At 45.4% G+C, this 15,279-nt stretch overlaps 1 protein-coding gene across 1 annotated transcript in view; it reads right to left on the reverse strand.

The window, feature by feature from the left end:
* Positions 1-15,279, reverse strand: part of PAPPA (pappalysin 1) — a 268,195-nt gene that overhangs the window by 63,411 nt on the left and 189,505 nt on the right. The window contains exons 11-13 of the mRNA XM_062207691.1: positions 13,329-13,442; positions 12,258-12,393; positions 9,785-9,998 (exon numbers count right to left, since the gene is read on the reverse strand). Of these exons, the coding sequence (XP_062063675.1) occupies positions 9,785-9,998; positions 12,258-12,393; positions 13,329-13,442 (464 nt within the window). The remainder of the gene's footprint in view (positions 1-9,784; positions 9,999-12,257; positions 12,394-13,328; positions 13,443-15,279) is intronic.

A 15,279-nucleotide genomic window follows, 5' to 3' on the forward strand; every position in this document is an offset into this window, starting at 1 on the left:
GTAAACCACTGAATGGAAGACCTCTCTCTCTCTCTCTGCATGTCCTCTCTCTGTGTAACTCTGACTTTCAAATAAATAAATAGATCTTAAAAAAAAGAGCACAAGCTATGGAGACAGACAAATCAGGATTCAAATCTTGCTACTTAAAAAAGCTTTGTATGTTATCAAGTTTCTAATCTTGCTGTACTTCATTTCCCCACTTATGAAATGGAGAACATTATAATTATAACAAGTATTTTAAAAAAAAATTTCTTGAAAGGCATAGAAACGGAGAGAGAGAGAGAGAGAGAGAGAGAGGAGAAAGGGAGAGCGAGCGAGCAAGCACACTCATCTACTTGTTCACTCCCCAAATGCCATAAATGCTGGGATTAGGCTCAGTACAAAGTTGAGGGCTAAGAATGTGATCCAGGTCTTTCACATGGGTGGCAGGAACTCAATTACTTAAGCCATCATCTGCTGCTTTCCAGAGTCTGAATTGGCAGAAAACTGGAATGAGGAATTGTAGCCAGGCATTGAACTCAAGTATCCTGATATGGGATGCAAGCATGTTAACATCTGCTCTGCAAGAAGTATTTATTATTTCCTATCTGCCAGCACAAGGTTGAGTCTCTTCATAGTTTTTGAAAGTACCCCCTTCTGAAGGCCATTTTGTGAAATAAATCAGTTGACTCAGGAAAAGCATACAGCAGAATCAGAGAATGCTATGCACTCAATCAGTGTTACAATGCATGTAGGCCCTGCTACCTAGAAGCTGCGTGACTTTGAGCAAGGCATATTACCTGTCTGAGTTTCAGTGTAGTCAAATTTAGTCAACATCACAGAGCCATAAAATTCAACTGAAGTGATGGATGTGGAAGCCTTTTATGAACTGTAAAGTGCCTTACAGATTGTTAGTGAATTATACAGATACCTGCCTTGCATCTTACTGAAGCTGTTCTCCTCATTCATCAGACAATGTAAATTTGACCCATCCTTAAAACCTCAGCTGTATGTAAATTTCCATAGAAAGCTTTTCCTTGTACACCCAGGAGAGCACCCTCACTTTCTGGTGCCCAACTTTCTCTAATGCTTGTTCCCTTTTTCCTGAATATAATGAAAACACAGGTCCAAAGTACCTACTGTGGACTGCAATGCACACTATTTCTTAAGGATGCAAACAGAAACAACAGAAAACCCTGTGCTTCTAAGATCTTTCCCCTTATGTTATAGTTAAGCAGAAACCCAGTAACATGAGTTACTATTCATTGCTTATATGAATGAACTCACACCATCCTCACAACAACCCTATGAGGTAAGTGTTATTCATTTTACAGTTGGAAAATGGGGAACCAGGAAGGTTAAGTTACTTGTTTGTGTTCCTATCCAGATGTGTGAGCCCAGTGTTCTTGTGGTTAGCCTTGCCCCATGTTCTAAACTAGAACATCCTTGAGGATGGAGATAATGACTGTTTCATCTTGCTGTACTTTGCACAGCCCATAAACATGCTTTGCACAGCAGTTCTTTCCTAAATAGCAAGAAACAAACTACAGTAGTGCCTTGTAGTGGCTCCTAAGTGTTTTACAGAGGTAGGAATGTTGATTCCTAACACTGAAATCTCCTCAGGGGCTATTTTCTCCGACTTGCTTCTCTGACTGTGTCTACCCCAACACCTGGCCACAGTATGCACAGATGGATGGATGTGCATCTAGAACCTCAAGGCTTTTATTTACCTTCTTGTATGTGAGAGACAGGGAGAAATGTTAGCCTAACCAGTTTCAGAAGAACCTAACAATTTGTGTTCTTGGTGCCAGTCTCATGATACCGTGCTAAAGGTTTTACCAGGTCTCTCATTCCTACACTCCACTTTACTGATCTAAAGTAGAGTGGGAAATAAAGTGAGAGATATTGAACATTCAAAAGCCTCCAAATCATATCAAAGAATAATTCACTTTTAAAAATACCCAGGAAAGGGCAAGCACTTCATTCAGCTCTGAGCCCCTCACTGAGATGAGGACTTTGCACATCCCTGTCTTTGGGGATGCAGGGAGCCTGGTATTGGGACTTGCTGATGTGCTCCTATCCTCTGCCCTTCTTTCCACCCCTGCCAGCCTCAGTGTTGCACCACATGGAGGCCTGAAGAGGCTACAAGCACGCAGCCAACACCAGGGCTATGAACCCAAACAATACCTCTGTTCAGGTTGGGTAAGCACTGGGAGAATGAGCTACGTGGTTCCAATTTCAATGGATGCACTCTGTGAACTCAGCTCCCAAGCTGATCTTCTGACCTGCACCTTGCAGCTTGGCCATTCTCCCTTTGCACTCCCAGAAGGCACCTGAGCTCCCATCTTATGAAGACTTAGAGGGAAAGATAGTTTCCTTCTCTGTGCTGAAAAGCTATTAAGGTAAAATCGGTACCCTGTCCTATTGTTCTGTACTTGCTAAAGTTCTTCTTCACAGGAAAATGAAAAACAGAGACACTCATTTCTTAGAATGTAAAGAACACAGAGCTTATTGATTGGGGATATCTAAATTTAAGCTTCAGCTCTGCCACTTTTCAGCCATTTGAGTTTGAAAACGTATATAACATCCTGTGAGTCTCAGTTTCCTCATCTACAGATGAGGGGGAAAAATAATGATCTATCTCAGAATTATCAAAAGGGTAGAATGTCAACCACTCATGTAAATATTTAACAGATCTTGACTGCGGGACTTCTTGAATAGCAGGCATGTCTACACACCAGGGATATAGGCTGCCTCCCTATTTGAGGAAGTAGGAAATGTACCAAGGAAAAGTACCAAAACAGGCCATTTCAGACAGTGATGAGTGAAGTAAGGACACTGAAACAAGGTGAAATTATAGAGGGTTAGCTATTGGGCAGCACATGCATCCAAAGATCCACAGGTAAATGGCATCAGGATTAAGACCTGGATCAAACTAAAAGACGGGCTACATGCAGGTGTGGGCAGAGGGTGCCTCAGGTAGAGTGAGGAGCATCTGCAAAGGCCCAGGACAGGATGGAGTTTGATGTGTTTGTAGAATACAAAGTCCAATGTATGGACTTTGGAAACAACAAAGTTCCATAAGAAGATGTCTCCTTCCTTTCTCTCTCTCTCTCTCTCTCTCTCTCTTTTTCTCTCTCTCTCTCCTTCCCTCCCTCCCTTCCTCCCTCCCTCCCTCCGTCTCCTAGAAGAAAAACATTCACATGAATCACCTGACCAAAAGGTCCCATGATTAGATGAGAATGGGTATCACTGGGTTAATGAGACCAACAGCTTTCTCTATTGCAGGGCTTCTCTGAACCTTGAATGTTCTAGTGCACGGTGAAGATTTCCAAAAAGGGCTAAGATACTCATCTGATAAGACCATTCTAGTCTGAAATACACCGTTGGGGGTGAGACATTTCTGGTTTTTCAGCACATTTATCTGCACCCAGCTTTCAAACAGGAAAAAGTGAGGGAAGAGAGGCAATGTGTCTGAGGCATTGGCCACTATGTTTCACCTGCATCACCTTACTTGCCTCCACACAGTAACTCCTTGTGAGAGTGATAACATTCCCATTTTCAAGAATAGGAAACTTGAACTAAGAGTTTTAAATTGCTCCCCCAAGGGCACATAGCTTCAACAGAATTTCAGTGGAGATCTTCCAGTCTGTCTCTTAAGTTCCTGCTCTTTCCTTTGCTACCCTGTTGGTTGCAAAAGGTTGTGTGAACACACTGTCCGAAAATGAAAAACATTGCCCCAACTGACCCTCCCAAATAACTCCCTGACACAGCCCTGTCATTTCTGAAACACAAAAACAAAAATCAAAAGAAGAAAATGAAACAAAAGGCTCTGCTTTATGAAGACAGGAATGAGGGGAGGGGAGGGGAGGGGGGAGGAGGTGGAGAGGAGAGGAGAGGAGAGGAGAGGAGAGGAGAGGAGAGGAGAGAGGAAGGGAGAGGAGAAGATTTACAACCAACAATGGACTATCAATCAAAGTAACAACAGAAGGGAAAAAACTAAATACTTCTCTGAAGGGCGGAAGGTGATTGGATGGATGGCAAAGGACACAGGTGATTTTATCAGCCAAATTCTCACACCTGGAAAAAGGTGCAGGGCTTCCTGAATAAACAGCTTACTAGATATTAAAATGTTTTGCTTTTCTTGATCTATACATTATGTATATATGTTTAAGTTCTGACTGAAGGTAGAACCTTGGTGATCTGACAGCCAGTCTCAGAACTGGTGTCCCCATTGTCAGCTGAAATGGATTCCACGTAGGCTTTGTGGCACAGCTGGTTAAGCTGCTACTTGGGACACCAGCATTCTGTATTGGAGTGCTGTTTCAGGACCAAGCTGCTCTATCTCTAATCCAACTTCCTGATAATGCACCTGAAAAGGCAGCAGAAGATGGCCTAAGTACTTGAGTCCCTGGTCCTCATGTGGGATACCAGGATGGAGTTCGTGGCTCCTAGCATCAGCCATGGCCAGATCTAGCTGATACAGCCATTTGGGAAGTAAGTCAAAAGATAGATCTCTGTCTCTCCCATCCCCTCCTCTCTCCCTGTCTCTCTTTGTCACTTTGCCTTTCGAATAAATAAGGAACTCTTTAAAAAGAAAGAAACGGACCCTAATTGTGCACAACAGATGACTCCTGGGCAGTACTCAAGCCCGCATAGCTAGAAGTTAAAGGGTTGGGAGTTTTTCCTGGTTCTTTCCATGCACTCGTGGCTCAACTCCTGTGGCCCTGTACTTAGGGGCAATCACACCATGGAGAAGCAGAGATAATAACGGGCAGGTTGTTTATAAATCATTCTAAGTTACTCAGATGTGGACAACAAAAAAGATAGCATGCTCAACCCTGGAAAACAAAGGGTAAACTACTCTAAGCATCAACACATGGGCTGTGAAGAATCAGTTGGGAAGTGAGACGAAAGAATAGCCCAACTATCAGATCTCATTTCTGTGCAGAAACGAGGTTGTTGGGAAGTAACCCCAAATGACTAACTACTCTGTACTAAGGGTTTCCAGGAGCCAGTGTAGTAGGGAGGTGTAAACTGATTTTGAAGACTAGACAATGCAAAGTCAGGTCCCTGCAGGGTTCAAGCAGACAACCTGAATGTCAAGGTTTGCTGAGTGGGAGGTGTCTGGCAGGGAGCAAGCGCCCTGTGGGCCAGGGCAGCAGCCATCTTCCTGTACTGTCCCAGGCTGCCTACTGGGATGGGGGCCTCCCATTTGTCAATCCTCTGATTCATTTAGAGCTCCAAGAAGAAGAGTTCCAGTTTTTAATATGAACTCTCCTGATATTTAAATGTTAACAACTATTTTAAAAAGTTAAACAGAAATTGTTTGTGGGCCCATCTGTCCTACGGGATACCAGATTTGAAACTTCTGGTGAAGAGGGGAGAAAGGGATTCCTGAAAACTAGATTCAAATTATGGTTCTGCTCTCATTTGCTGGGTACCTCCAGGCAGCCTGGATCTACCTCTGTGTCCTGGACATTCGGTTTTCCATCCTCAGGTGAGGATGCAGAATGAGCAAGTCTTTGAGAGACTTCCCCACTTTCAGGTGTCATGGTTTTATGAAGACAAAACATCAGAAGTATATAATTTCAGAGTCCTTTACAATAGGAAAAATAGGCTTTATCAACCCAAGCTTTGACAAGGAAATGCAGCAAAAAAAGGTCCCAGACAGGTCCCAGAGGATTTGAGTTGGATAAAGTTTGGAAAACAGTCAGAGAGTATCCATTATGGTCAAAGGCACACACCCACTTAGCCACAGCAGTTCCGTTTTGCAAATATATCCCTCAGACTAGTGATTTCTAATCCATATGCTAAGATGTACTAATCCCTTTGTGTGTTGGGGAAATTGGATGAGGTTATGGGCAGCAATATGAGTCCTCTGGTCTTTGGCCACGAGCAGCTTCATTCAAGATTCTAAATCCATGGTGCTGGTGCTGTGGTGCAGCGGGTTAAAGTCCTGGCCTGAAGAGCCAGCATCCCATATGGGTGCCGGTTCGAGACCCGGCTGCTCCTTTTTTTTTTTTTATTTTATTTTTATTTTGTGACAGGCAGAGTGGACAGTGAGAGAGAGAGACAGAGAGAAAGGTCTTCGTTTTCCGTTGGTTCACCCCCCAATGGCCGCTGTGGCCTGCGCGCTGCAGCCAGCGCACCGTGCTGATCCGAAGCCAGCAGCCAGGTGCTTCTCCTAGTCTCCCATGCGGGTGCAGGGTTCAAGCACTTGGGCCATCCTCCACTGCACTCCCGGGCCTGGAAGAGGGGCAACCGGGACAGAATCCGGCACTCCGACCGGGACTAGAACCCGGTGTGCAAGCGCCGCAGGTGGAGGATTAGCCTATTCAGCCGCAGCTCCGGCCATTGCAGCCATCTGGGGAGTGAACCATCGGATGGAAGACCTCTCTCTCTCTGCCTCTCCTTCTCTCTCTGTGTAACTGACTTTCAAATAAATAAATAAATCTTCCAAAAAAAAAAAAGATTCTAAATCCTAGCCATGAATTCCTATATGGTTGTTTAATAGGACATTCCAAGCATGGAGTCCTATCTGTGCAGACTCTAGCGATGTTTAGCTCCATCCATCCTGTAGGCACATCCTGCAAACCAGTCTAAACCAACCCTGGCTGGAAAAAGTTAATCCAGGCACAGGAAGAAGTTATTTCCCTTCCCAAAGTTTGTCTTCTAAAAGTGAGCCATCCGAAAGGCCTGTCTCAAAAAACTAGTGTGTGAGAGGTAAAAGAAGAAAGGGAATACAAAGCAATAAAGTGGAGGGGATAGGGAAGGAGTGTAGGAGGGAGGGAGGGAAGGAGGGAGAGAGGATGAAGGAGAAGAAAGGAGGCAGGCAGGAGTGAAAGAAGTGAATTAACTGAGCACAAGTCTAAATTTGCTAATAAACTATTCAATTTCTGTTTAGAACCACAGGGATGGATGGATGTGGTGTGTGTATTGAATGTGCTGTGTGTGTGATAGGCACAAGAGGGCCTCAAAATCATAACTGTAATTTTTCTCACTGAAGAAGCCTCTTAAGAACCCTCCCCCCACCTTTTTTCTCCCCCTTTCTGCACTCGGTGTGGAGCTGTGATTTGGCTAGAATTCCACAACCGGACCTCTCATTTGAAACCTGATGCTGTTTTCTTGGGCCTCTGAATTTATACCAAGTACCACGGGGACCGAAGACCCTTGAATCTAGGTCAGAACACATGGCCTGAATTGATTTTCCTAAAGCAATGCTTCTCCCCTGGCAGACCCCTGGATATCACACTGCTCTCAGGAGAAGAGAAAGAAAATGAGGAAGAAAGAAGGGAGGGAGGAGGGAGGAGAAAGAGCGGAAAGGGGAGGAGGAGAAAGAATTAAGAAGGCAATAGATGGGGTGGAGGAGAGGGAGAGCTGGAGAGAGGAGAGGAAAGGATGTGGAAGGGAGGGGCAGAGGAGGGGAACAGCACCTTTCACTACTTGGCAGCTAGCTGAGCGTCAAGAGGGATGTTCCTACTGCAACCAGCTGAAATCCATGCTATAAAAAGTGATGCTGTTGACCTTGGTAATTTTGAGAATGAAGAAAAATACCCCGTGGCTTTTTAGAGTTGTTGCTTATTTTTCCTGCCTTTCCTACTTGTTGTTTGTGTGAATGCGTTTGCAGAGTTTGCAGAGTCCAGAGTGTTTTTGGGAAATGCCTCTGCAGCTCCCCATGAACAGCTGCTGTCCTTTCCCCCATGGGGGCATTCAGGAGGAGATCCTGCAGCCCAGCAGCCTCAGCCCCCGTCCTAGCCTTGTCCAAGCTCAGAGGCAAGACAGCCAAAGCCCCCAGGGCCACATCCTCATGCCTCCACTGTTTCCCAGAGTCAACACTCATGTGTGACATGTCTTGAAAATTCCTCTTCTCTCCTACACACGCTTTGCTCCAGTGGGCACAGCACTGCTTTCAGGGGAAGACAAAGCAGGATTTTGCCTCTTCCTGCTTTGATGTTCTTGACTCACTTACCCTGTTTCTCTGAGTCACATTTTCCCAGAACAGGAGTGATAATGAAATAAGACAATGCTCCTAACAGGGGCTCAACAAATGTTTGCCTGTCCCTCCCTCCACCCCGACCCCCAGCCTTGGGAATCAGAAAACTGAACAGAACTGGGGGGGGGGGGATGCAGATAACATGTAACACACCATCATCATTTTACAAATGGGGAAACTGAGGCCCAGAGGTGGGGAATGACTGATCCACAGTAAAATGACTCAGGACAAACGTCAACAATACATATCGATTGATTTGTTGCAGAGGTCAAACACTCCTTAATGTTTTCTTAGGGCACAGGAACTATTAATTAAAAATTCAAAGAAGTCAGGGCTGGCTCCCGTCAACTTGTGGATGGTTCGGATGGCTGGTGAAGGATGAGAAAACGTCGGGGGAAAGGTCTGATGGATTTGTAATTTCCATCGACATTGTTTTCCTGGGATCTGAGAATTAGCTTATTTTTTATAGAGTCTGGAGAGCTGGGGATAAAAAGCCCTCTTAGAGTGAAATATGACAATGAGTGATATTTAAGGAGTTCTTGCCTTGGAATGATTGCGACAGACTTTGCACAACAGAAGCTAGAGACAGTGGGTGCAAAACAATGTGGATTTTGCAACCACCTTTTGTGTCCTCTGTGGTAGCAGAGGCGTGGGAAAGGCTGGTGTCTCCCTGCACACCCCATCCCTCTCTTTGCCCCCAGGTGTACAAGGCAGGGTGAGTTGCATCTCAGAGGGCATCACTCTGCAGGAACCCACTCAGATGACAGCTCTTTCTTTGTCTGGATTCCATTAAGCACACTGGAAGATGCTATGCAACTCTGGACCAGTTTTTCTTCCCCTTTCTGGGCCCTGGGGTCCAGATGGTAGCACAGAAGTTTGGACAACTTGTGTATCCTAGGTCGTCTCTAAGGATTCTTCTAGCTCTGATGTGAAGAGATCTGCATAGAATTCTGTGCAGAAAAGCATCACTGTCCTAGATAGTGGCCATAATCTTTACTAATACATTATCTTCACACAGTGCCAAGAACACTTACAACCACGGCGAGATTCTTAACCTCACAGTCATCCTTTGGGACAGATACTATTATCTACTTGTTCCAAAATAAACAGAGACTCAGAAACATGAAGTGACGTGTGCAAGGACACAATTAGAGAGACTGTAATGTGGAGGTGCAAATCCAAGAGAGAATACTACCAGAGCTCTGCTTTCTGGAAAACACCATCCCCTTTTTAGCTCCAAAATGAGGTGCACTAACAGACGCAAGGTCAAAAGCATGGATGGAGTGAAGCGCCTAGACTGCTGGAGGCATCTCAGCAGCTGGGTTGCAGAGAATATAGACGTTTCGCCCATCACTGAAATCCACAGTAAACTGTGATGGAGTGAATACCAGCCCTAGTCCATCCCCCTCGATTTAGACAAGGTATTCTATAGAGCATAGCATTCCAATTGTACAGGGCTAAATAAGAACTCATCCATCTTCCCTCTCTGTTCAGCAGGGGACATTGAGCCCAGGAAAGGAAGTCAAATGCTTTCAGGATGACCCTACAAGCTACTGTCAACACCACAGGTAAAAGCCAGGTGTGAAGGTTCTCTTTCCACCTCCCATCCTTCCTTTCCTGAGTGGGCCAGCAATTCAGAGACCTAGTGGCCTCTCAAGTCCAAGGGCAGAGCCAGCCAGAGGTCAGAGGAAGGAGAAGAGAGAAACAAACAGACTTTCCACAACAACACGCATGGCTACCAGGCTTCACATCACATCACCTCCGCTTGGCTATAAATGGCCCGGGGCAAGTAGGCCCAGGGTCTCTTACCTCTGCTCGGCAGGGCTGTAGGTCTCTCCTCTCTGGCAGCTGCTCAGGGTGACAGGGTCAAAGTTGTCGAAGGAGCGGAGGGCCACCCCCGAGATGGCGACGAGGGGTGAACTGAAGCTCACACGCACCGCCTGGCTGTGGTAGAAGGGCTGGCTGAGGTCATGGACCACAGGGATAATCAGGGGATTGTTCCTGCAGCTCAGGACATGGAAGCCTGTCAGGGGAGACAGAGGGGCCGAGGGGCCAGGCTCATTACTCAAGGCCAGTCACGCCCTCCCCAACGGGCCCTTCCCGAAGCCCCCAAACTCTTTCATGTCACTGCACAAAAGCACCATTGGGCAGTCGGTGGGGATTTTGAGTTTGATTGAAAGATTCTTTGTCTGCCTTTTTTCCTTGGTTCCAAATCTTTCCAATCCCCCTGCCTCCCTGCCCCCTAAGCTTTCCCTTCACCTAGCGCCCACAGCCCCTTTCCCTCCCCCCATTGGCCACCCCTCAGTCAAGCATCCCTGGCCCCTGGCTCCCTCCCACGTTGCCTTAGGGCTTGATGGTCTGAGCCGCTAGTGTTCAGGCTGCCAGCCTGGCGAGTCGTAAAGGTGATGGAAATAATTCACAGCAACAGCCTCTTCCCAGGGGCTCTCATCTGTCCTCTGCAAACCCGGGGGTAGCCCTGAGAGGTGAGGACTTCGACTCCCCATGGACAGAAGGGAACCAAGTGTTGGTGGCAGGGGATGGCTCTTCAGAGGGACACAGCCCTGCCACTATACAAAGTCCTAGCAGAACACAAGCTCACCCCACTCAAGAGTTCTTAGCACTTTCTGGTATGGTCAACAGGTCCCCAGGCCTCAAGAGAGAAGGGAGAGGGAAGGGAATGATGGGGCTGCCGGGTTGGTGAGACAGATGCTGGCTTTGGTGCTTGGTAAACCTGGTTTAGCTACTTCCCATCATGAGACTTTAGCAAGCCCCAAAACTTGGTTTCCACATCTAAAAAGCTGGTCTAATCCTAACCATGTCCTGGCAGGCTTGCCTTGCTGGGAGAGTTCTCCCTATGGAGGCATGACACTCAGAACCCAGCAGGTGCCCCTCTTAGAGCAGTGGAGACTCTGTGGGTGATGCTGAGATGCTGAGGGACAGGGAGATGTGGAAGCCTGGGGCATCAGTGGCAGCATCCAAGGATCTTCTGTGGAGCTAGAATTGTCCTCACTCACTCTATTGAAGAATCACTCCTCAGAGCCAGGAAGACTATGAAAATATTTACTTCTCACTTAGGGAAGTTTCCCAGGAATCCAGATAAATCCAGAGGGGTTTTCTTTCTCTTCCTTATTAATATGTTCCCCTTTGCCTTGAAAACTAACTAAATAAATAAACATAGAAACAAAATGAAAATACGCTTGCTTCTCCCTGGGCTTCTATCTGACCCTGAAGTGACCCCTGGTCCACTTTCAGTGTAGGGACCTTTGAATTGGGCACTCTTTGGAATGGAGTGAACGCAGCTTTGAAGTGCAGGCTGCAGTGCTGGTGCCAAATTCCAAACATGCTGCACGGGTACCTGGCTCAATGTGGGGTAGAGTGGAAGTGACAGGGAATATGGGAATTTCTTACTGCCCTTGGGGATTTCGTGGGGCAGCTCTTGTGCTGAGTATGGTCACGATAGGTTTGGAATATCTCCCTCTGATTGTGAGATGATGAGATGGCATCATTGTCCTCATTATGCACATGAGGACACCAAACTGATGAGTGAGGCTTCTGAGAGGTTGAGAAAAGTGCGCACGCTCTTCACTGAATGAGTGGCAAGCACAGGATTCAACCTTGGCCATCAGCTACAGCTTTGGAGCCTGTGTACCGTGGCCTGGACATACAGAGGGGTGGTGTTTGTAAAACTCTGGCCCTTATCCTCCCATCTGGCCCCACACTCATCAATGCTTCTCAGTAGGTAGGATCCGATTCTTTTCCTGCCTCTCACTCCTGAAACTGATAGAATATTTTCTTATTCCTACTCCCACAGCATCTTCTCTGGAGGTTGCGTTGGAAACATAGTCAGTACTTTAAGGCTTTTTTGAACACCACAGAGTATAGGTTAAAGAGCAATGAACTGAGAGCTGGGTTACTCAGTCCTGGAATGCCATGAGATCTCTCCCAGTGCCTTTTTCTGGGTCTCAGGTTCTGGCACACACAATGGAGAAATGGCTCTTGCTAACTTCTTTCCAGGTATTCTGAGGATCCTATGGGGTATCTGAGGTTAAAGGCCTCCAACAAAAGGAAACTGGTGAAGGAAAGTTTGCCCATCGACCTCTTGTCTCTGTACCTGCCATATCTCACACCTTGATTTGAAGGTCACCAGAATCCCAAATAGAGAAGAAGCAAGACGGATAAGAAGGGAGGGAAGAGCCCATTCCAAGCCAGTTTTCACAACCACCTATACAACAGATGTGGAAGCAGGCACCAAGAGCAAGCCAGGCTCAAGAAAAATGCTTGCCTAGGTCGTGGCTCTGATCTTTGGTATCAACCAGCTGGACACTGATGGTCTCCTGCTTTTGGTCCCCATAGTATGTCCCATCGGTCACCAGGTGGACAATGACAGCTGCAGCAACCATTGGCTGAGAGAAATATGCCTGAAATGGAGAAGACATAGGAAGATAGATCAGTCATGTTGGGGAGGAGCAGCCACATTATGGTGGACTCTAGGAGAATCTTCCATTTCAGGAAATGGGCTGTTTAAGAGGGGTCCCAGATGGGAAGGAGAAGTTGGTAAAACCTAGCGGGGAAGAGCACAGGCTCTGAGGTCAGAAAGCTGCCCTAATACTGACCCTGTTCTTACCTACCTGCATGACAACAGAGTGGACAGCTAGACCACTTTGGGCCTAACTGCCCTTTATTCTAAATGGTGGCTAGTAAAATAATACCTGCATCACAGTATCACTGTGAGACTATAGTAAGATAATGGAAGTGAAGTGTCTAGCACAGGGTCTGGCACACAAGGAAATCATAAAAATGGCACTGTTACCTGTCATTTGTCCATGGCAGTCTCTGCACTGGGCACCAAGAAGACAAGGGTAAATAAATCACAGTCCTTGCTTTTGTAGAACTGTGCAACCCAAAGGTGGTCAATGACACACAAATCAAAAGCAATACAGCTTTCAGTCCTTAGTCAGAAACATGGGCTCATACACAGCTAATGTCATGTGACAAGCGTCATTCAACAGGTGAACAAAAATATGCAGAAGTAGGAAGGAAAGGATAGTCACTTCTTTCTATGAGGATCATTAAAGACTTCAAAGAAGGTAATTTTAAAAGATGTTGAATAATGAATAGGAGGTTCTAGGCAGACAAAAGGTATCCGAACCCTGACAAAACATAGTTGAGTGGGGACCTTCCAAGAGCAATTAAGGGATTTCATTTCAGGAAGCATTTCACTACTGTGTTGTTCCCTGTCCTACATGTTAGGGCCCCAGTGGGCAGACAGTCCATCTTGGGAAAGGGCCCTGGGAATTGGTGCTTCTTGGGGGCCACTGCCACAGATTTCAAGAACCACAAGTCTTGGGCTTACCTGGAGCCAGAAAGTGGTCTGAGACAGCTGGGAGTATGGGTAGCTGATGGTGCAAGGGTACCAGGCATGCTGGGAAATGCCTTCACTGAGATCTATCACTTTGGTTCGACACACCTGGAAAAAGACAAAGGAAAGTTGGGAGAATCTCAGAAGGTCCATGAAGTTCAGTTTGAAAACTTGGTTATCTATCCACCTAGTTTGTTCTTGGTGCAAGAGAAAACGGCGATGTACAGACAAAAATTAATTCCGGGACTCATAGCCTAGTGTGAAAGAGATAATCCTCAGTGCTGTTAAGGAAAGAAGAGAGCAGATATTTTGGTGATAGATATTCTCATTGGAACACATTCCGGAGGAGTGAACATTTGGGTTGCATCTGGAAGAGCAGGATAGATAAGAGGACAAGCACTGCAGACGGGGAAAAAGAAACAAACGTTCAGAGGAAAGCCAGAATGTTCAGGTCGTCATAAACTACCAATTATTAGATTTTGGGGAAATTGACAGGAAAGGCAAGTTCAGGAATTGAACGTCAACAGACCATTTGAGAACAAATCTTCAAATCGTGCTCAGAGCTATATTAATGACAAAGAAGACTCTGAGAGCATGAATATTTGCTTCACAATCATCAAATCAAAGAAATTCCATCCACGTCACCTCTCTCTCTCTCTCCCTCTCACACACATGCACACACGCACACATGCACACACACACGTACAACCTCTGTCTCTGTGTATCACTCTGCTTTTCAAATTAAATAAACAAATCATAAAAAGAAAAAATAGAGAAAAAATATGCATGTATTTTAAATGTTTTTTGCATAAAAATAATCTTTTCATTCCACTTTTTGACAAATATTTTAAAATTGCCTCATTATTGTAAACTGAGAAAATTTTGGTGAAGAGAAGGGATAGGAATAACTGAATTGTTCTTGGGGTTGGTGAGACAGCTGGCAGATGTTGTCTCAGAATTTGTGCTTTCTCTTTTCTCTCTAAGGTGGCTCACCTCTCAATACTTCCCTGTGAATTTGGGCCTGTCATTTCACACCTCCAGGTTGCAAGCTACTCATTTGCAAAGCAGGGTTGATCTAGAAAGCTCTAGGGATGTTGTAAGATATGGAGAAAAATGAGATGGTAAATTCTCAAACAGACTAAACAAACACATAAAGCAAACAAATGCAAAAGTGAAAGGAAAAAATAAAAAATGTAAAGATCAAGGTTATTTATTCCTGCAAAAAATGGTATATAAAGATTGGGAATAATCCACCTGTTCAGCTGTTGGAGAAAGGATACAGGAAATACCAAATATTCACCTGAAAAAATTCTATGCACCAAAAATATGAAGAGATATGAACTAGATTGCTAAACAAGGATGATACTAAAATATTGAACCCTTGTTTCAGTATGGATCCTGGCCAATCAAAACAGAAGACCCACTGGTAAGTTCTTAGGCTGCAACATGGAGAGATTTCAGGAACATAACAGAGTGAAAAAAAGAAACAATGTGCAAATGGAAATTTATATGCCATTTATAAAAATCACTCGAAGCAAAACTAATTACCCAGCGATTCACATGAATTAAAAATGGAGTTGGGGCCAGCATTGTGGTGCAGCAAGTTAGTTGTAACCTGTGACACCAGCATCCCATATCATAGTGTTAATTCAAGTCCGGGCTGCTCTGTTTTCAATCCAACTTCCTGCTAATGTGCCTGGGAAAGCAGTGGAAAATGCATGTGAGAGACCAGAATGGAGTTCCTGGTTCCCGGCATCTGTCTGGCTCAGACCTGGCTGTTGTGGTCATCTGTGGAGTGAACTAGCTGATGGAAAATCTCTTTCTGCCTCTCCCTCCTCTACTTGTCATTCTGAGTGTCAAATAAATAAATACATAAACATTTTTTTAAAGAAGCTAAAAATGGAGTAGAGGAGTGGATATTGGGTGCTGCAGTTAAGATACTGCT

Source organism: Lepus europaeus, chromosome 12 (assembly GCF_033115175.1).
Source record: "Lepus europaeus isolate LE1 chromosome 12, mLepTim1.pri, whole genome shotgun sequence".
Classification (NCBI taxonomy): domain Eukaryota; kingdom Metazoa; phylum Chordata; class Mammalia; order Lagomorpha; family Leporidae; genus Lepus; species Lepus europaeus.